Here is a 21507-nt window from a genome sequence, read left to right on the forward strand (position 1 = left end):
TATATATGTTATATATGTTTGTACTGATAATATACAGCCATATTTTTTCTGCTTTTTCATTCAGTAGCATATCATAAATATCCTTCCATGTCAAAACATGCAAATTTAATGCATTCTTTTTTATATAACAATGTATTTAACTATTCCTATACTGCTGAGCATTTAGATTATTTTCTTGCGGAAGGTGTGCTTCTCTCTCTTTTTTTGCTGTTACAAATCATGTTGCAATGAACATCTTCACACATATAACCTTCAATAGTTATTTGAATGTTGATAGAGGCTAGATTGCTAAAAATAGAAATGGTGAGGATATTTGCGTGCATTTAAATTTTTGATGGGTGCCTCAAATTGCTCTCACAATGCTAATTCTACTTTCTACTTCCATCTATGGTATATGGATGAGGATTATTCCCTCCACCCTCAATACCCATTTATCCATATTTTTTAATCCATATTTTTACATTTCTTTTTTGGGGAGAGAGAGAGAGTGGGGGAGATGGGGAGTGGGAGACAAAGAGAGAAAGAGAGAGAGAATCCCAAGTAGGCTCCATGCTCAGCGCAGAGCCCACCGTGGGTCTGGATCCCACAACCCTAGGATCATGACCTGAGCTGAAATCAAGAGTTGGATGCTCAACTGACTAAGTCACTCAGGTGCCCCTTTAATCCATATATGTTTTGATTTTTTTAGTGTGTATTTATTTTTGAGAGAGGGAGAGAATCAGCGTGTGAGTGGGGGAGGGACAGAGAGAGAGAGAGAGAGACGGAGGCACAGAATCCCAAGCAGGCTCCAGGCTTCGAGCTGTCAGCACAGAGCCTGACGCAGGGCTCGAACTCACAAACTGCGAGATCATGACCCGAGCCAAAGTCAGACACTTAACCAACTGAGCCACCCAGGTGCCCCAATCCATATTTTTAATATTTGCCAATATGATAGGCAAAAATGGAGTATTGTGTTGTTTTAATCTGTTTTCTTCAGTTAGTTGTGATCTTGAATGTCCTCCTATATATTTGTTATACGTTTCCTCTTTTGGTAATTGACCAAACATAGTTATTACTCATTTTTCTATTGGCTTTATTTTTTCTTATTGCATTCTAGGCGCTATCAATATTCCTAATAATTATCCATTGTTGAGACTATTATTACTATTATTGCTGTTGTTAACATTTATTAGCTATGTAACAGACTCTTTACATGCATTGTTTCATTTGAAATTCACCAGTAGATAATGTCCTCATTCAAAGATTTAAAAAAATCCTCAGTTCAGAATAAAGATACTCGGGCTCAGGTAGTTATCTAAAGTGCCCAAGTATAGTGAACAGGCACTTTTAAATATTGTTGCTGAGACCAGAAGTTTGTCAATAGCTATCACAGTCTTCAATGTATATTTACTTTGTCCCAACTATTCTATATCTAGGACTTTTTCATCCTCACATACATGAACAAAGATGTTGGACCAAGTATGTTCATTGCAACAAAGCTTGTATAAAAAACGTCAACAATCTTGGGGTATATCAATTGTAGAATAGCTAAATAAATAAATATAAATAAATAAATAAAATATATCAAGAGGAAAAATGAGGTAGGACTTACCTATACATGCTGGATGGAATAATTTGCAAGGTATGTTGTTAAGTGAAAAAAAAAAGCAAAGTAAATAGGACTGGAAGTCTTATAATTCCACTGAATTTATAGATTGATTGGAGAAAATTGAGGTCTTTATAATAATGAGGCTTCCCTTACAGGCAGATTTATTCAGATTTTTTATGTCTAAACTTTAAGTAGAATTTTATAGTTTCAATTCCTGTAAGGCCTGTACACTTCTTATAAAAATGTATTCCTAAGTAATTTATAGTTTTTGTTGCTATGATGAATGAAATAATTTCTCTCTAATGACTTCCTGTTTATAATATAAAATCTATTTGTTTTTGTATGCTTATAATCAACTGCCTACAAACATTTCTTAACTGTTTGTGAATCAGATCTTCCTAAAGACTTCCAGCAACATTATGATATCTGAATTCATTACTTTATACAAAAGGCAAACAATAACAATAATCATCATTTTATGTGGTCCAAAATGGAGGTTTTACAGCACTCCCTTAAACCTTTCCCACTCCTATAACCTCCAATGTAATATTATTTACAGAACAGACACTTTTTTATTTTTTTTGTTTTCAATATTCATAATGGTTTGTTGACCTCAAAGAATCATAAACTTTAATAGCTGAAAGGGATCTTAGAGAACTTCTTGTCTAGCCTTCTCATTTTTGTTCCTTTATTTTTTATTGTGGTAAAATACACATAACATAAAATTTACCATGGTAACCATTTTTAAGTACAGTTCCATGGTATTAAGTATATTGTATCATTGTACAACCATCACTGCTGTCCATCTCCACAACTCTCTTCAGCTGGTAAAACTGCACCTCTGTACCCATTGAACAATAACTCCTTTGTCCCATCCCCTCAGCTCTAGCACCACCATTCTACCTTTTGTCTCTCTGAATGTGATTACCATAAGTACCTCATGAAAATGGAATCATATGGTATTTGTCTTCATGTGACTGACTTATTTCACTTAGCATAACGTCCTCAAGGTTCATTCATGTTGTAATATTTATCAGAATGTCTTTCTTTTTTCAGGATGAATGATATTCTATTGAATGTATATACCATATCTTGTTTATCTCTTCCTCCATCAGTGATCACTTTGGTTGTTTCCACCTTTTGGCAATTGTAAATAATGCTGCTGTGAACATGGGTGTTCAAATCTCTCTTCAAAACTCTGCTTCCAATCCTTTTGGGTATATGCCCAGAAGTGGGATTGCTAGATCATATATTTTTAATTTTTGAAGGAACCACCAATTTTCTGTAGCAGCTATACCATTTTACATCCCATCCTCACCACTAATGCACAAGGGTTCCAATTTTTTCATATCCTTGCCAACACTTGTTATTTTTTGTTTGCGTGATAGTAGCCATCCTAATGAGTGTGAGATGGTATCTCAATATGCCAACCTCCTCCTTTTACAGAGTAAAAAACTAGGAGGAGGAGTGATTTGTTCATATGCAGAAGCAGACCAGTTTGCTAAATGTCTGTTTACTCAATGTTCAGTTCTCCAAAGGGCCAATTTATTATTTATTGAGTGACAGATTTCACTGAACTGATTTACACAAACTTAGCCAGGTTTTATTGATTGATAGTCACCATATTGCTTCACCAAAATCTTATCTTTATTACCTTCTTAGAAATATATAAAAAATTGTGTTGCTTGGAATGGTTTCAACACCTGTAAATTTTTTCTTTAAGGTTTTATTTAGTGTTAATTTTACTGCAGCTGTTTCATCCCAGCTTTGGATTTGTAGGTCCATCTTGGTAGAATCAGTTTCACTTTTTTTTTAGTTTATTTATTTATTTTGAGAGAGAGAGAGAGAGAGAGCATGCAAGTGGGAGAAGAGCAGAGAGAGAGAGAGAGAGAGAGAGAGAGAGAGAGAGAGAATCCCAAGCAGGCTCTGCACTGTCAGTGCAGAGCCCGAGTGGGACTTGAACTCACGAACTGTGAGATTATGCCCTCAGCCGAAATTGGACACTTAACCAACTGAGCCACCCAGGTGCCCCTCATATTTTAGACACTAATCACTTCTCAAGTGATTAGAACACATAAAAATAGTAATCTAATTAAAGTGGTTAGGGAATCCTTACATTTAGGGAAGTACAAAAGACCGTGGAAGAGATTGAAATGTATTGAAAGAACTATGCTCTGGACATCCAAAATGTGTACATTTGTAAGTTAGTATACATAAGAAATTCTCATTCCACAAAGTCATATTGCCAAGTGAAGAAAGTCCCCAAATGCACTGCAATTTGGCAGTGGCAAAACAGCTACATCCAAATGGCTAAAAATGAAACTAAAACTAAATTAGTACTCAGATGAATGAATAAAACATCACAGACATCTTCAAAAGTTATCCTATCTAAAGGAATTTCTGTCCTGTTTTATCTTATCCTATCCTATCTAAAACAAATTGCTATAATTTGTAAGTAGTTAAACAGTTTTTCAGTAAATCAGTGAAAGAGTAAATTCAGCAAATTGGCTATTTGGAGAATTGGTGAAATTGGTTATGTGAAATTGACCAAGAGCCCCATATATACATGTAAAACAACACTAAGCGGCAGACCCAGAATTGAGTCTAAATCTTCTAATCCATGTTTAATCAGTTTTTTCCCTGCTACCTCACACTTTCTAAATTTGACACATGAAATGGATGGGGATGCAGTGAGTTAAAATGTATGTAATAAAGTTTAAATTATCTGATGCCTGATTCCCCTCTTCTGAAAGCTATATAGGACATATTAATTAGATCCTTTGGGAGAAGATATCAGAATAGTAGATGAGAGGGTTTGATAAAATCACTAAGTTCTGATATATGAGTGCTAGAATGGACTGATATAAAAGGTTGTTTTTTTTTTTTTTTTTTACTTTGAAATTGTTTCTTTTATTCAGAAAGTTGAAACTATGATGAATTGTGGGAGTTGGAATGACACACAGACTAATTCAGGCCACTCCCTTCTCAGCTTCCCCTGGTTCCACCAGTATGGAAAATGTATTAAGGTTCTTTGTCCCGGTACACTTATTCTCTCTATGGTCTTTGAAAGGACAGTTACCAGCACATAGACCTAGGCCCCACATTCTAGATGTTACCATGTGGATATAGGTAAATTCTTTAGACTAAGAGGGGATTGAGCATCTAATTGATCCTGCCTAGCATTCTTTTGTTTTTTAAAAAAAGAAATAATCATTTCATTATGTCTTATGTCTACAAAAGAAGGAAGAATCTTTGTACCACCATTGATCATATCCAGCATTTAAGAGCCAATATGATACAATCTTTATACTGTAATGGAAAAACTATGGGTGTTTTTTTTTTTTCATGTTTATTTCTGAGAGAGTGAGCTTGCTAATGCAAGCGGGAGTGGAGGAGGGGCAGATAGAGCGGAGAGAGAAATCCCAAGTAGTCTCCATGCTGTCACTGTCAGCCCGACTTTGGGGCTCAGTTTCATGAACCCTGAGATCATGACCTGAGCCAAAATTAAGAGTCAGGTGCTTAACTGACTAAGCCACCCAGGTACCTCAAGACTATGAGTTTTAAACTGAGTTTTATACATCAAAAAAATAAGAGGACTTGATAGATAGCAGATGGATAGATGGACAAATATGTGATAGGAAAAGGATAGTAAAATGTTAATGGTAGAATCTAGGTAGAACATATATAGATAGTCATTGTAATACTCTTTCAACTTGTTATGTTTGAAAGTTTCCATAATAAATATTGAAACAAAACCCCTGAAATTTAGACTTAGCTCTATTACTTGATAGCATTGTGATCTTAGAAAATGCCTTTAATCTCTCTACAATAGAAATCAAATTACCTGCTTTACCTATCTTTAATGTTATAAGGATCAAACCATATAATGTATAGAGACATAATTTGAAATCTATGCCATTCAATAAAAGTGATAAAATAGTGCTATTGTTTCCCCTTTTGGTAATTTCAGTAGCTATTTTAGTTCAGATCAGTTTGAAGAGAGGCAGAAAATGTTCTATTTGCCTTTCTTTATGAGAAAAAACTCCCACACAACCTGCAGCTCTCCTGCCCGTAAACAGGTGGGTTTCGGTTCTCTCGAAGGCCATTGTTTTTATAAGGAAAGGGGACAGAACGAAAAGTTTAAAAATAAGCTTATAAACCAAATTGCTTTCTTTTTCAGGAAGCAGTAGGGGACACATTAGAAGAACTGTGGATCTCCTACAATTTTATTGAGAAGTTGAAAGGGATCCATGTAATGAAGAAATTAAAGATTCTCTACATGTCTAATAACCTGGTGAAAGACTGGGGTAAGCCGAAGCTGGCTCTTTGTTAACCTTCTACCTCCTGTTGTAGAAAATAAACAGAATGAGATGCAAAATGGGGACATTTCTTTCTAAGCACACAGGGAAATAGCTATAGGAGTTCCTATATTTATGCTAAATGCTTGAAATTTACATTTAAATATTTACTTAGAATGATTATAACTGAATAGATCCTGGTCTTATTATTCATCATGAAAAAAATTTAAATTATTGTCCAAAGGCTGAATCAGGTTTAATTTAATAATCTTGCGTGGAAGGTGTATTTGCCATTTATATTACTTTGCTTTTTTATAATATATTATTCATTCAGCATTTACTAAAGTCCTATTAAGTGTTATGAACTATGCCAGGCTCTTAACATACATAATTGAATAAGATACTGTCTCTGTTTTCAAGGAATTCACAACTTAGTGGAAAAGAGTAGTTTATAAGCTAATAACTATAGAACTTTGTAATGAGTTCTTCACTAGAGGTGTGAATTCATTAGGAATTCAAAGATTAGGTGTGTCTGGCTGGTTCAGTCCGTAGAGCATGTGATCCTTGATCTCAGGCTCATGAGTTCAAGCCCCATGTTGGGTGTGAAGTCTATTTAATTAAAAAAAAAAAAATTCACAGATGAGGGAATGGGCAGAGACAACAGCAGTTTGGCTTAACCCATACTGTACAGCATAGAGAAGCCCTATCACTGGAGAGTTTGTTCTTTGTGATTCTGAACCTCATTTCCTTTTGTTATCCTACCTGTAGCCTAGCATAAAGGTTGAGGAAGTATGTCTTCTTTTTCCCTCCCTTTCCATATTGTCTTCAGAGAAGGACTTCATATGGGATAGCTTGCCTTATTACTTCTTTCAAAATCTTAAATAAATTGTTCTGAATAGTCACAAACTGAGGGCTACTGGTACTGGAGTTCAACCCCTCAATCCCAAAAATCATAACAGGAAAACTTGCCATTTTCATATGAAATGTATTCTTTGTACTTATAGCTGAATTTGTGAAGCTGGCCGAACTGCCGTGCCTGGAAGACCTGGTGTTTGTAGGCAATCCCTTGGAAGAGAAACATTCTGCGGAGGGGAACTGGATTGAAGAAGCAACTAAGAGAGTTCCCAAACTGAAAAAGCTGGATGGTGAGTGACCCTGAGCCAGCTTGGGGCAATGATTTCTAAGCATAAGAATTGAATTTGTGACATGGAATTATGAAAAGGAGCACAACTGAAAAAAAAGATAGGTTGTCTCTCATCTCCAAAGCCATTTCATTCCATAGGAAATTTTATAGTCTGAGTTTGGGCCAGGGTGAGATGAAAAACTCCTGGGATACTTAGACTGGTGTAAGATCATCTCTAGACCAAAAACTTTTAAGAAAGCCAGGCTTTTCCCAAGTCACAAGGGTATTATTTTGCAGAATAATTAGACATAAATGGTAAGCAGTTGCTTTTTCACAGCTGCATCAAAATTGTCATTTTCTCTCTATACCCTCCCCCCACACCTAATTTTAGTTAACCAATATTTAAGATAGGTGTCAATGTCAGTAGATATCCCTGACTAGGTTCAAGTTCCAATTCTACCACTTAGTAGCCTTTTGTCATTGTGCTAGTTAATGAATGTCACCAAACCTTGTTCTTTTGTATCTAAAAACTAGAAATGATAATAGTCCCAGACTTCTCGGGATCTTACCTCCTCCTAATGGTGCTATGAGGAAGCCAGACTAGGATCCCAAATGTTCCAGTACCTACAGATTTCTCTCTCTTCTGCCAACCCAGAGAAATAACCTTTCTAATCTGAGGAGAATCCCTATCCCCCTCCTTCTTTTCCACATCATTCTGCATCTGCTCACAAATTGTCTTCTCAGTGATCTTCTTAGGCTTTTCAAAGACAAAAGCTAGTACGTCTGATGGTCTTTTTCTGCTTTCCACATTGCCCCTGAAGCAGTGATCCATAGAGCTGACTAGGCTACCTGACTGAAGAAGGGAAAGGAAAATATTTAGAAGAAACAAATAAGTAATATCCAGCTACATGATCATTATCATTGTCATCATCACTTACCACACACATATTTGCTCTACTTTCTTCATCACCATACTCATACTGATATTCACATCCAAAACAAAAGGCTTAGTTGTCTGTGGTTTAGGCTTCCTTGTCCCTCAAACCTTCTCTTCTCTCTTCACCACCCCTGCTGCCTTGTCATTCTATCCTTCCTATTCTTTGTCTCTCCATCTCTCTCTTACCAACTCTTTCAAAGCCTCAGTACACAATTCTTTTATCCATTCCAGCTTACTGCAGTGGTTGTTCTTAAATGGGACTGCACCCCTATGGAGGGATGGTTTAGAATCTCTGGGGAGAGGGGAGCCTGGGTGGTTCAGTCGGTTAAGCGTCTGGATTTGGCTCAGGTCATGATTTCACGGTCTGTGAGTTCGAGCCTGGTGTCGGACTCTGTGCTGACAGCTCAGAGCCTGGAGCCTGTTTTGGATTCTGTGTCTCCCCCTCTCTCTGCCCCTCCCCCACTCATGCTCTGTCTCTCTTGCTTTCAAAAATAAATAAAACATAAAAAAAAAAAAAGAAATTAGAATCTCTAGGGAGAAAGTGAAGCGGTCTCTGTAGTTTGAACAAGTTTCATAGGTGATTCCAATTGCCTCCCTAGGTATGTGCTCACCTGTCCTCCAGTTGAGAATTATTGATGTAAAAAGCTCTTAACTATCTACTTTCCTACACCAAAAAATAGCTTGCTTGAAGTATAATTGACACAATTAATTGCACATATTTAAAGTGATAATTATTTTATATGTTTTGATATACATAGACACCTCTGAAACCATCACCACAATTAAGATAGTGAACATATGATGGTGACTGTAGTTAACAATACTGTCTTAATAGCAACTTGAAAGTTGCTAAGAGAGTAGATCTTAAAAGTTCTCACCACACACACACACACACACACACACACACACACACACAAGTAAATATGTGAAGTGATCGATGTATTAACATTGTGGTAATCATTTCATAATATATATGTATATCAAATCATCATGTTTATACCTTAAACTTATACAATGCTATCTCAGTCATATCTCAGTAAAGCTGGGGAGAAAAAGATAATGAACATATGCATCACCCCAAAAAGTATCCTTGTGCCTCTTTGTAATCCTTCCCTCCTGCTCCTTGCCATCATCCCTCCCAAGGTAATTAGTGGTTGCTTTCTGTCTCTATAGATTAGTTTGAATTTTCTAGAGTTTTGTATTAATGGAATCATGCAGAATGTTCTTTTTTTTTTTTCCTGGATGCATATTTAGGGGTAAAATGACAGCAGATTATCTCTTATGGAGAGGTATAGGAATAACTGGGAAGAGGCAAACAGGTTTCTCAAATACTGGTAATGCTCTCTTTCCTAAATTGGTAGTAGGTATAGAATCATTGGCTTTGTTACTCCTTAAATTATTTACACTGTATTTGTATGAATGACTATTTCACAATTAAAAAATAAAATAGAAAAAAGTGGGTAGGAACATTAGAGTCTTGGACTTCAGCTTTTCTATGTTCACTTTTGGTTCGATTGTAGAACCATTTGAAGTCATTTGTCTTATTTCTTTCAGCATTGCACACAGGAAGTAAAACCCTTCCCTTAAACATGGACCCCTTACGTAGACCCTGAATAGACCAAGCCACATTATAGCCTTTTGGACCAAGCATTGACTTCAGACCAATCTGAACAGCCCCAAAAGAACCATCCTGCTAGTTAGGATACCAGGACAGAGATGGCTACAGCTGCTAACTTGCCTACTTTTGCTTCTTTCCTGTCGCTTATAAGCAAAACTGGGGAATCTTAAAAAGCTAAAATGGGGATGCCAGGATGGCTCAGTTGGCGAAGCATCCGACTCTGGGTCTCAGCTCAGGTCTTAATCTCAGGGTCATGAGTGCAGGTCCTGCATTAGGCTTTGTGGCTGGGCATGAAGCCTACTTAAAAAAAAAAAGCTAACATGAAAAAGACAATACCAAATATTGGTGGGATGTGGAGCAACTAGAACTCTCAGACCCTGCCAGGTAGTAATGTAACTTGGTATGACCACTTTGGAAAACTGGCATTATCTGTAAAAGGTCTACATACATATCCATTATGACCCAGCACTTTTTCTCCTAGCTACAGACCCCAAATAAAAGGATATATCTGTTAACCCAAAGATAGGTATGAGAATGTTCATAGCAGTGCTATTTTAATAGCTATAAATTGGAAACAACCCAAATGCCCATCAACAATAGAATAAATTATGACATATTCATACAATGTAATATTAAACAGCAATGAGAATGAATGAACTACAAATTTCACACAAATAGATGAGTCTCGCAAACATAATGTTGAGCAAAAGAAGCCAGACACAGAGTGCATGTTACACCATCCCATTCATATCAATTTCAAAAACAGGCAAATACCCTATGATGTTAGACATTAGGATAGAATATACCTTTTGTGGGGGGATAGTGACTGGAAGGAGGCTTGAGGAAGTTTGGGGGGGGGGTTTCTAATAATGTTCTCTACCTAATCTGGGTGCTGGTTACCAGATGTGTTCATTTTGTACATATTTATCAATCTGTACACTTACATAATTTGTGTACTTTGTATGTTATGCACTCTCCCCCTGTGAAAAGATGCTGTGCAGAGTACAGAGAGGTGAAACTCTAGTCACTACTGTAAAGAACATAAATGTTCATTTCGCAAGGATCACAGAGGAAGAGGCACTGGAGTTGGTTCTTTTTAAAAAAAAATTTTTTTAACATTTATTTATTGTTGAGACACAGAGAGAGACAGAGTGCGAGCAGGGGAGGGGCAGAGAGAGGGAGAAACAGAATCCAAAACAGGCTTCAGGCTCTGAACTGTCAACACAGTGCCCCACGTGGGGCTCGAGCCCACAAACTGTGAGATCATCGTCTGAGCTGAAGTTGGACATTCAGGCAACTGAGCCACCCAGGTGCCCTGGAGTTGGTTTTTAATTAAGGGTGGGATTTAGATGGAAGGAGAGTTGGTAGGGGGCATTCCAAAATGGAGGAACCCTTGACCAAGGATCCAGAGATAAGAGTGTGTAAGATGAGTTTGGTAGACCATGAACTGATCAGTTTAGCTGGTGCAGAAGGTGACTGGCTGAAGAGTTAAGACTGAACATGGGGGGCGCCTGGGTGGCTCAGTTGGTTGAGTGGCCGACTTCGGCTCAGGTCATGATCTCGCGGTCTGTGAGTTCGAGTCCCGCGTCAGGCTCTGTGCTGACAGCTCGGAGCCTGGAGCCTGTTTCAGATTCTGTGTCTCCCTCTCTCTGACCCTCCCCTGTTCATGCTCTGTCTCTCTCTGTCTCAAAAATAAATAAATGTTAAAAAAAAATTAAAAAAAAAAAAAAAAAGACTGAACATGGGACTGGAGTCAAATTGTGGGCAGGCTTCAAATGCCAGTGCTCAGAAATGTGTGGCTCTTGGTCCAGTGATAGCCTGCAGATGTGTTTTGTTTTCTGTGTTTTGGTTCTTTTTATTTTTATTTTTTCAAGTTTATTCCCATTGTTTAATATTTGGGAGAGTAAAATAAAAATTCAGATTTCTGGCAACACTGGGATTGCATATTTTATTGTGAAAAATGAAGAATATTTCTCTGTGTTTAACATATACAGTTTTTAGTGTGTATATAGAGCTTTATTTTTCTGCCTGCCACCTGTAGGCACTTTTATTTGCAACTCTGCATTTGGGGAGCTAAATATTCACAAATACTTATATTAATCCATTTGAGAAGTTTCCTGAGAAGCTTTTTGGATAATTTGAAATCAAAGAGATTATTTTATGAGATTATTTTTATTATGGCACACTTCCTAGTATTCATAGCGTCTCTGGTTAACAGAACAATATTTTCATTTAGAATTTAAAAAATCTGTTTAGAATGACCAGAAATAATTTTCTTTTTCATTTTAGGTACCCCAGTAATTAAAGAGGACGAGGAAGAAGATAACTAACACCATGTTTTCCGCTTCATGTTAACTTATTTAAATGTCATAAGAACAATAGATAAGTTTTGTATAATTGTCTATTTTAAAGATTCCGTGTGGGGCAAAAGATTATTAAGATAAAACAAATCTCTCATTCCTATCTTTTTTTAAACCTATTTAGTGTTTCTCCCCCCAAATAGTAACAGTAACACCAACTGCATATATTCTAGTACTTTTTTTAGAAATTCAGATTTTCAATTTTTGTCTTTAGTCCCAGTTGTGTACTTTGTGGCCCCATCTACTGAAACTTTTTATAGACTAGTCATTTTTAACAAAAAAGAATAACAAATACGGTTCTTTATTCAATTTAAGTTGTTTTTTTTTTAGACCAGGCATTTAAATATATATACTTAACCTTTGAGTCTGTAGACTATCTTTCCTGAAGGTCCATGTCCTTATGATTCAGAAGCACAAATATGTGACGCCTTTGGTTCAAAAGGCAGCACAGTGACAGGAAGAGTTCCTCTTAGAAGAAATGCAGAGCAGCCCTAGAACCAAGACTCCCAAAGTCCAGTTGGAAAAGCTGTGGTGAAAAAAGGAAAAATTAATATCTTGGGGGCCTTATAGCCCATGTTATATTTAGTTGTTTTTCCAAAAATGTGTGCAATGTCAACTGGAATTTAGGTTGTGTTTACATGCCTGGCCACTTGAGTCACTGTGCACAGTCAGCCATTCTGTGATCCAGGTCAGTGGTTGAAATGACTGCCATGATCATTCCTTTAACTGGTACTGTGGTCATGTTACTCATGTGGACCTGATTTTAGGCACACTTTTTGGTTTATAGTCCCTTATATGTTATATAAGGAAATGTATGTAAACAATAGTTATGTTTGAATTACTAGCCTAAATGTTGGCCATTCATATATGTCAAAATTTTCCCTAATAACTTTGTTCTTTTGACCCTCACGTTGGGAGAAATGATTGCTATAAATAAGGATATAGAACCTAAAGACTGCATCTGATACCTTTCAATAGGTTAAATTTAGAATTTCGAAATATATTTTTAGAATGTTTCTGAGTTAAACAGCTCTTAAAATGAATTATGTAAGTGATTGTGGAGGGAAAAGAGAAGAGATATTTCATTATGGGATTGCAGGCAAATGGCAATATTTTTAAGGATTGCCTTCTCTATGAAGGATGGTAGGTGATTTAACCTTAAAATTGCAAAGCAATAGTTGGAGACAGAGCTTAGAATTTATCATATAAGAAAAAAAAATCTTTTTGGAAAGTACAAGATATAGTAGTCAGTAACCATATGATGATGAAGTCCATAGTAGGCCATGACTGAATCACTGACGGATTTCAGAAAAGAAGTTAGAGGCGCTCTGCCAAATCGTGCCTAAAGTCCCTCAACCAGAGACTGATTCTTATTTCCCCATTTACTTGTGTAAAACCAGTCAAAGAGGGGAGTGTCATTTTGGTTTGTTTTAAGTGATTGCATAAATAGTCCTGGGCTTCAGAAATTTTCAGCTATCATTTAAGTAGGAATTACGTGATTTCTCTGAGTCACTCTGATCTAAAGGGACCACTGCTTTGACAATCAATTCTGAATACAAACAGCAAGAGGAAAAATTAGTCCAACACTTTTTGCATCCTTTTAGTTCTTCCTTATAATCTGATAGGAAGAAATCTTTACTCTGGCTTACACATTCAAAGCCTTTGGGTATTTCTTTTGTGAACTGTAGGCAATGAGTATTCCCCTTGGTGATGTTTAAATCTTCAAAACTAGGAGGGAAGATGATCTTCTTCACTTGTAGTTTGCATGTCATCCAGTAGGAAAGCTTGAAGCCATTTTGCTATGTATGGATATATTTTCTAAAAGTTACTCTGGAAGTGAATATAATAGGGAATGAATAACTTCATATTGAATCTTAAAATGGCTTATGGTGTTGGCATTTGGTTTTCTGAATTCTATAATATAGAAACATTTTCTCTGCTTCTCCTTGTTTCTTAATATTTTTAAATCACTGATAGTTCTCAGAGATTGGGATGGATTCTCTCTGTGCTCTTGGTTTAAAGCATTATGCCATTTTAGTGGCTCATCTAAATTTTTTCTATTCTTGTAATGATGGTGGAGCTCTGGAATCCATCCAGTATTTTAATTTTCCACAGGTAACTTGATTTTAGTCTGCAAAGGAATTCAACTTTTCTGTGTTCCCTAACTGTAAGTTTATGGTTGTATTACCTGGTCAGGCCTTGAAAGGTTTTTGTGTTCTGTGTTCATAGGAGTTTGTTCCTTTAGACCAGAGTTTCTCAGTGTTGGCACTATTACCATTTTGGGTTGGATAATGTTATCCTGTGTATTATAGGATGTTTAGCACTATCTCTGGCTTCTACTCACTAGATACCAGTAGAATCCCCAGTTTCATTCTGACAACCAAAAATGTCTTCAGACATTACCATCTGTCCCCTCTGGCAGTGGGGTAGGAACAGATTCGTCCCTGGTTAAGAACCAGTGCTTTATACTAACATTCCTTTTGTCCAGGTGCATGTATTTTCACTCTAGCCATATATGCCTCCTGAGTTGTTGTATGAGAGAAGGTGATGTATTTAATAATTATGGATGGAAGGAAAATGGTCATTGGTGTTTTGCTTTTTTGTAATGCTCATTTTAATAATTGTCATATAACATTAGAAACTCAGGGCTGGAAGGTTCAACTTACGTTTTTCAGCAGGGTCTCAACTTTTATTTCTTAGTATTCCTGCTTATCTTAGGACAGTGATTGTTAACCTACCTCTCTCTTACTATAACAGAATTCAACTTTATGATAGATTTTGCTTTATCTTTGAACATTTTGAGTGTACTTTTAGAAAATGGATCATTCTTTAAATGTTTGTTCATTGTCCACTAATGCATAGATTTTCCAGACTGTAGCAGTCATTAAATACAGAAAAATATTGTATAAAATTTGGAAAAATTTGGTAATCATATGTGAAAGTTAGCTGGTGTAGACACCAATTTTGGGTGTGATCAGAAGAATGTCATGATAATTGGTCATTAACTTGGTATTACTTGGTATGGTTATTAGACACTTAAATGTGGTTCTTGTGTGGAAAAAGAATTTTGACTTGAATAGATTCTTCTTTTACCAGTGGTCTGAAGTAGAGTAAGGAGGAATAAAAAATGAATCTTAACTGTTGACTTATTCTCAGAATTGGTGATGTGTAAGTGGAGTTGAAGGTAGTTATCTCTGTGACCAAGAATCTTCCACCTGGGTTTTTCTTAGGACTAATGGAAAAAGTGTAGGGTCTAGGAAGGTTGGACTTAATCATTAACTTTTAAAAATTGGTGTGTTGGGGGGTGGGGAGTGTCAAAGTATTGATCAAGAGTAGTGTCTCTTTAACTGCAGTTTGTCAGTTTGTGAGGACCTTACATTGTAATTGTTGGTAAAGGGAGAAAACTAACTGCTGAACTGAAAGTTATCTTTTAACTGAAATTAATCCCTTCGGCACATGTTTTCTTTATTTAGGCTGCTTAATATGTCTGTGAATAATTAAATATAAAACAAGTTTCAGTGTAGCAGAGTTGGTGCTTCTGACACAGCTAACTTGACCATATTCCTTTATCCTCACTCTAGCATGAGGTTTTGGTTTTGGTTTTTGTTTTTTCATAAAACCATAAAATAGGTGCAATAAAAAAAATAGAGTATGTCTTAAAAAAATCACTGAACTTTTAGAAATCCCACATCGAAATCTCTGTTGCTACCTTTTTATAACTGACTGCAAAGGAAGAAAACTGAAAGTCAAAATGAGACTGAGTCTTACTTTTTTCTAACCTAAGAAACATTTTCACTTGCTACTTGGAGAAGTCATAACTGGATTCTAGTTACTTCCCATATTGGGCAGATTAGAGGGGAACCAGCCAACCAAATTATGATCTAGCAAATTTAACAAGGGGATGGGGGAGAGTAAACTATTTTGCCATAGATTTGCACTTTAAAATTATGAACTGGATGTTGGTAGACAGGACTCCCAAAGGGCAGATAGGTAAATACCTAGCCTGCATGTGGATATTAGAGAATCAGACTTATCCTTGCTCGTTCTAAGCCAACCTGAGCAATAGTTGTCTGTTGACATAATCAGAGTCTGGATTTCCCTATTTCCCTCCTTGTTGTCATCTTCCATGTCTGCTACATTGACAGTCATCCCTCTGGGGAATGTGTCATGTAGAATTCTCTTTCTCAGAATAGAAACTTTGTGCGTTAGTTATCTTTCCCACGTCTAGATTTTAACAGTTAATTTAGATGTTGGTTAAATTAAGCTGTGGCTAATGTGACAAGGGTGGGAAGTTCTTTGCTTCTTTGATCTGCAGGATACCTGCCTCTGAGGTGCTATTGCCTGGAGGGATCAATCCCATCAAAAGACTGGTGGTAGAGAATATACATACAGCTAGCTGCTTCTCCCAGGGTGTCAGTCATGATAACGAGCATCATTCCAGAATCTTTGGCTTCTAGAACCAACTCCATTCTAAAGAACATTTTAACATCTATTAATACTTTGATAATCTTTTATATGCAGGAATTTTGTAGCATGACTTTATGACTAAACTTATTGTGTTAACTTATTTAGAAATGTTGAGTTTCTGAATGTTATTTTGTGAAACTTGTTTTAAAATAGTAATAAATTGTGTTATTTTCTAAAAAAAATTAATTCGTATCTTTTTTTGGTTATGTGGCCATTAGCTTTAGCTAGTATAGAGCAACCATGTGAACTTCCAATCACATTCAATTCTGAAGAAATTTGGCCTTTAGATCAAACATTCCACACAGCTTGTGTGAGTGTGTATGAGACAGGGAGAGAGCCTGACTCATTTCTTTATGCCATTTTTTTCCCCCTGTAGTTCACTACCAGTGATAATCTCCTCTTCCAGGTTTGTAAGTCTTCACTAGAAGGCCTCTGGGCACCATTCCAAATGATTGGGATCCTGCAAAGTGCTTCCCGGAACCGGAAGGACTATTCCTAGTCCTCTCCTTACTGGTAGTATACGAGTTTAAGGTTGATTGATAGGCCCCTGATTTGTGGTCTGGAATAACCTGACACTGGCCAGCCCCTTTTTGATCCACAAGAAACAAGATAGCCTAGTAATAGCTGTAACATTACACATTGTCTCAGCACATATTCTGTGCTATCAACCAAATATAATTTTGGCCTCAGAATGGGACTGTGGTGCAGTTTCTACTTGTTTATTCCACAGTTCTTTGGTTCTAAGGATGTTTCTTGCTGCTGTCCTCCTTTAAAAAGCAGATTTTAATTTTTGAGTCTTTTATAAAGAGAAACCCTTAATTCAGATAAGAAACAGCTCATTATTTTTAGTTTTCTAGAATAAAGGATGGACATCTAGAATCCTTACATGTGTACCATATATATGTAATCAACTACATATGTATGTATATGTCGATATATAACCGTTACATATAATAAAAGAATCTGAAGTGATAACCCTCCTTCCTAAGATGCAGTCAGTTCAGCTATAAGAAGGTATATCTCTATGTACAGACATTGAAGGATGCCTCTGACATCGGGTGAGAGAAACCCACTATTTTCGTTATGAATGTAACTTGCGTGGAGTGAGAATGTGTGTGTATATGTGGCTGGCTGGTGTGAGGTGGCAGTGGGAGCATGTGTGGAGAAACAGGATTGTATGGTTGGGGTGGGAGACTGCTGTAGCGTGTGTGTTTGTGTCCGTGTGGGTCTGTGTGTGTGTGCATGTGCGCGTGTGGTGGGAGGAGGGAGTGTGTTTATGAGAGTGTCGGGGGAAGGTGGGAGTGAATGTGTACAGATAAGATTCTGAGAAGTGAGGGGGGCGTGTACCCGGTGCCATGCTGTCATGCCAATGGCGATGGAGAGGGAAGCTATGTGAGTTGGGGAGTAGAGGAATGAGGACATGTTTACTGGGGGAAGCAAAGACTTGCGTATCTGTTGAGAATCAAACATTTGGAGATGTGTGTGTTAAGCGTGTGAGGGTGGAACAGATGACATGAGTGTACAGAAACATGTTTGAATGTACACCAGTAGTAGCCTTTATAAATAAATTTTTACCTGATGATTGTCAAATAGGTTGGCTGTAATTTTAAAGCCTTGTTACTAGGGGAAAACCCCACTGAACTCTTATGCTCATGTAACCACTTCTGGATTTACCAGGATCTCAAGACACCTTTGGTCACTAAAGCTCTGAAGTCAAACATGTTTTTAAACTGTTTCCCTATTTGTACCCTCTTGGTATCAAATGGCTGCTATAAATCTGAAACCTTCATTTTAAGCTGAGGAATTATTCCTCAGCAAAATAAACACCGTTAGCTGAAAAAGGATTTAGAAAGGGGAGAGAAAGCATTGCTAGATGACATCCTGAGCCCCATTTCAGGATTTTCTAACATTTTACAGTAAGTTAATATTTACATAGGTCTTTTTAGCCTTCTAACACTTGCCTTGTAGAAAACATGCAAAAGTTGAAAATACCAAAAGGTTCTGCAATTTAAACTCGCATAGTATGACATGAAGTTTAAAGATAAAATCATTGAAGTCTGATTTTCTTAGCAGCATGGGGAAGTCTTCCTAAGAGAACATAGAGCTTAATTACACTTAAATTTTGTATATGTGTCAGAAAAACAAGACAAAAGAATTTTTAAAATATTTTTATTCATATACATGTATTTTGATAACTTGAAATTTAGAACACTTAGAATCAGCATGAACAAGAACTACTATTCAATGACAGACTTGAAGTGGGGAACTAGATACTGTAACTGGTTCTTTATAACCTTCCCATGCAGTTTATATCTGTATCTTGTACAGAGAAAAATTGATTCACGCAGTTCTAGGATTGTTTCCTAACACCCCATTCCATAGTCTCAGAACACTTGTCAATTAAACTGATCCAGACGTTTCAAGATGAAAAATAAGAAATTTGCTTTGTATGGTTGAATAACTAGTAGTATCTAATTAAGTCACATTTCTTTCCATTAATATAAATTAGGAACAATTTACTGTAAACACAGAACTATTCACGATATTAGTAATAACGGCTCATCATTTTTACTGAACACTTTTTGTGTTTGCCAGGTCCTGCGCTAAACATCAGAACATGCAATTTCACACTTAATTACCTCAATGGGAAGTGTCACAAATTCACATGTTTTACAACTCATGATTGCCACAACGACAGCTTGCACTGAGCACTGGTGCACAAGTCTTTACCTGGCATTGCAGCTAGGTACGACTCACTTATAGTAAGTAGCTCAGGGTGCTTATTTGCACGATTGTACTTATGTTACATGAATACCCAGGCCTGCTGCCTCCCTGCTCTCAAACCCCCTCCCCCCCCCCCAGCACATGGCTAAGTCTTTACTACTAAGAGACACCTGTAAGATAGCATGGAGACAAGGAAAGCAGCTGTGATCTAGATCTGCAGTACAGCCTGTTTCCTGGGCCTCAGAAGTGCCCCTCCAGGCCTAACTGCAGGAGGGCGGCCTCAGCCTCCTCCTCCTCCTCCTTGGCCTCCTCCTCTCGGATCTGCACCAGCAACTGGAAGAGGTTAGGGGCAGGCCCTTCCGCAGCCCCCGTCAGCCACAGCTGCCTTCGGATGGCCCCGCTGTGGTTGGCCCCGGCAATAACCTGCTCCAGGCGGGCCTGGTTCACGTTATCTTTATCTATAGCCCCCTTCTCCACCACCTTCTGCAGAAGAGGCTCCAGTCGAATGACATATGCAGATAACTTTTCTCCCGGGTTCTGGTAAGTGTTCAGAAATCTGACCTGCGCATCCCTAGAGCTCTCGACGCTCCCAAACACCTGCTCAAGCGCCTTCAGGCATTCAGCAGTGGTTATTGCAGGGTTGTTAGTCTTCAGGATGCGGATGACATCAGCGGCAGGGCCTCTAAGACTCTCCATCAACCGCCGCCTCTTTTCTACATCAGACACCTGCCACTCCTCTATGACCTCATTAGTGTGTTCCAGCCAGGGATCAAAGGTCTCCTCCCCCGGCCCCGGGATGTCCCTCCCAGAGAACAGCGTCAGCTTCTTGTACCATATGGACTCAACAAGAGGCTGAATAACATTATCCAAAATATAGTTTAGCATCTCTGCCGGCATATCTGGGCCTGGGGCCGGAGCAGGGTTCTGAAACCCAAGGACGCGGGCAACATCTTGCACGGTCCACCCCTCTCTCGCCAGGAAGAGGTGCAGCCTTTCTAAAAATTCAGCATCGGAAGTCGGGGGTTTAAAGACCACTTTCCAGACCCCTCCTTTACCCGGCATCTCCCTGGGGATCGCGGCGTAATCGACAGCGCCAGTGAGCTCTAACAAGGCTGCTTTTGCATTCTCTTCCCTCCAAAACATTCTCCCAAGTACTCGATAGGGCACCTGGGGCATCGCAGCCTGGAGGGTCTCTTCGATTTCAGCCTCATCACAGTTCACTGGGATCCCCCAGACCAGCAGGGCTCTCTGGGAGTTCACATCCATCCCCCTGCACCAGTCTTCCAACAGTGTCATCGCCATTTTCCCAACTGTCAAGGGCCCCAACTCTACAAATAAGGATTAGACTGTGGCTCCCTGTGCTCTGGGACTTAGGACAGCAGCAGACACTCCCCCCAATATGCCCGAGGGAGGCAAGCTTCACGCGATCACAATTAACAAATGACACCGGAGTCCTCCTCTTGTCCTTTCGCTGCCCCGCAAAGTCAGTCCTTCGGCTGGTTCTCCGAGCGAAGCCTCTGGGATGCTCTGGCAGTCAGTCACGCGTCCGCCGCCATCTTGCGTCTCCGGTCGGGGTCTGCAGCCCGCGTCTCCCACCCGCAGGCAGGGTGTCGTGTCGCAGCGCAGAAGGCGAGGAGCGACGGCGGGTGGCGAAGCCTGGAGCCGCGGGGCTGAAGAGGCGCCGGGGTGTGGTCGCGGGGCGTGGCCGCTTCCTCTCGGCAGCTGGGGCGTCGGGCACCCGCTGCTTGCTCCCGCTGTTGATCCGGCGTTCGCGGTCGGAGCCCGGCCTTCAGCTGGGCGAGGAGCGGCTGCTTTGCAGACGAGGGCTGCGCAGTCCCCGAAGGAAGAGATTGTTCTGAGGTCGCGGCGGCGGCTGCGGCGGCGGCGGGGCCAGTCCGCAAGTGGCTTCTTTGCAGACCTAGTGATGGCTCCAGGCGGCGAGGTGGCCGAGGAACGACGACACGGGCAGCGGAGGCGCCAGGAGGACCGAGAAGCGAGGCAAGGGCGGGCAGGAGTGGCGGTGCGCCGGCTGCGGCGGGCTGCGGCGGTGTGGCGCAGCTCCGCTGCCAGGTCCTGGGATCCGCAGCCAGCGAAGGCGTTACTGCCGCAGTGGGGAGCGGGGCAGGCCCAGTGAGCTGCTTCCGCCCCGCCCCCGTGGCGGAGCGTAACCATGGCAACGGTGGCCTTGGCTACCTGAGTTCCTCGAGTTCCCGTGGTTCTCGGGGTCGAGCGGTTGCCAAGGGGCTAGCGAGGGTCTCCAGGCGTTATTTTGATGGCGCATTTCCTTTTTCACGCTTTCCGGATTTTTTTTTTTTTTCTAACAAAGCACCGTGTTTAAAAGGTAATACAATTCTGGAGTGAAGTTAAGGTGATATTGTTGAAAATGCATCCG

At 39.2% G+C, this 21507-nt stretch overlaps 2 protein-coding genes across 2 annotated transcripts in view; one reads left to right on the forward strand and one right to left on the reverse strand.

The window, feature by feature from the left end:
* DNAL1 (dynein axonemal light chain 1) overlaps positions 1–12427 on the forward strand; it is a 44581-nt gene extending 32154 nt beyond the window's left edge. The window contains exons 6-8 of the mRNA XM_030319526.1: positions 5769–5895; positions 6891–7031; positions 11854–12427. Coding sequence (XP_030175386.1) covers positions 5769–5895; positions 6891–7031; positions 11854–11894 — 309 coding nt within the window. The 3' untranslated portion in view covers positions 11895–12427. The remainder of the gene's footprint in view (positions 1–5768; positions 5896–6890; positions 7032–11853) is intronic.
* Positions 12428–18543: 6116 nt separating this feature from the next.
* On the reverse strand, positions 18544–21189 carry PNMA1 (PNMA family member 1). The gene has a single exon (XM_030319525.1). The coding sequence runs from the start codon at positions 20415–20417 to the stop codon at positions 19356–19358; it is 1062 nt and encodes a 353-aa protein (XP_030175385.1). The 5' UTR covers positions 20418–21189; the 3' UTR covers positions 18544–19355.
* Positions 21190–21507: the final 318 nt, after the last annotated feature.

The sequence above is a fragment of the Lynx canadensis genome, chromosome B3 (genome assembly GCF_007474595.2).
Source record: "Lynx canadensis isolate LIC74 chromosome B3, mLynCan4.pri.v2, whole genome shotgun sequence".
NCBI lineage: Eukaryota > Metazoa > Chordata > Mammalia > Carnivora > Felidae > Lynx > Lynx canadensis.

Bases quoted from the DNA above. Each gene is read 5' to 3' on its own strand.
- PNMA1 (XM_030319525.1), bottom strand. From the start codon at position 20,417: ATGGCGATGACACTGTTGGAAGACTGGTGCAGGGGGATGGATGTGAAC.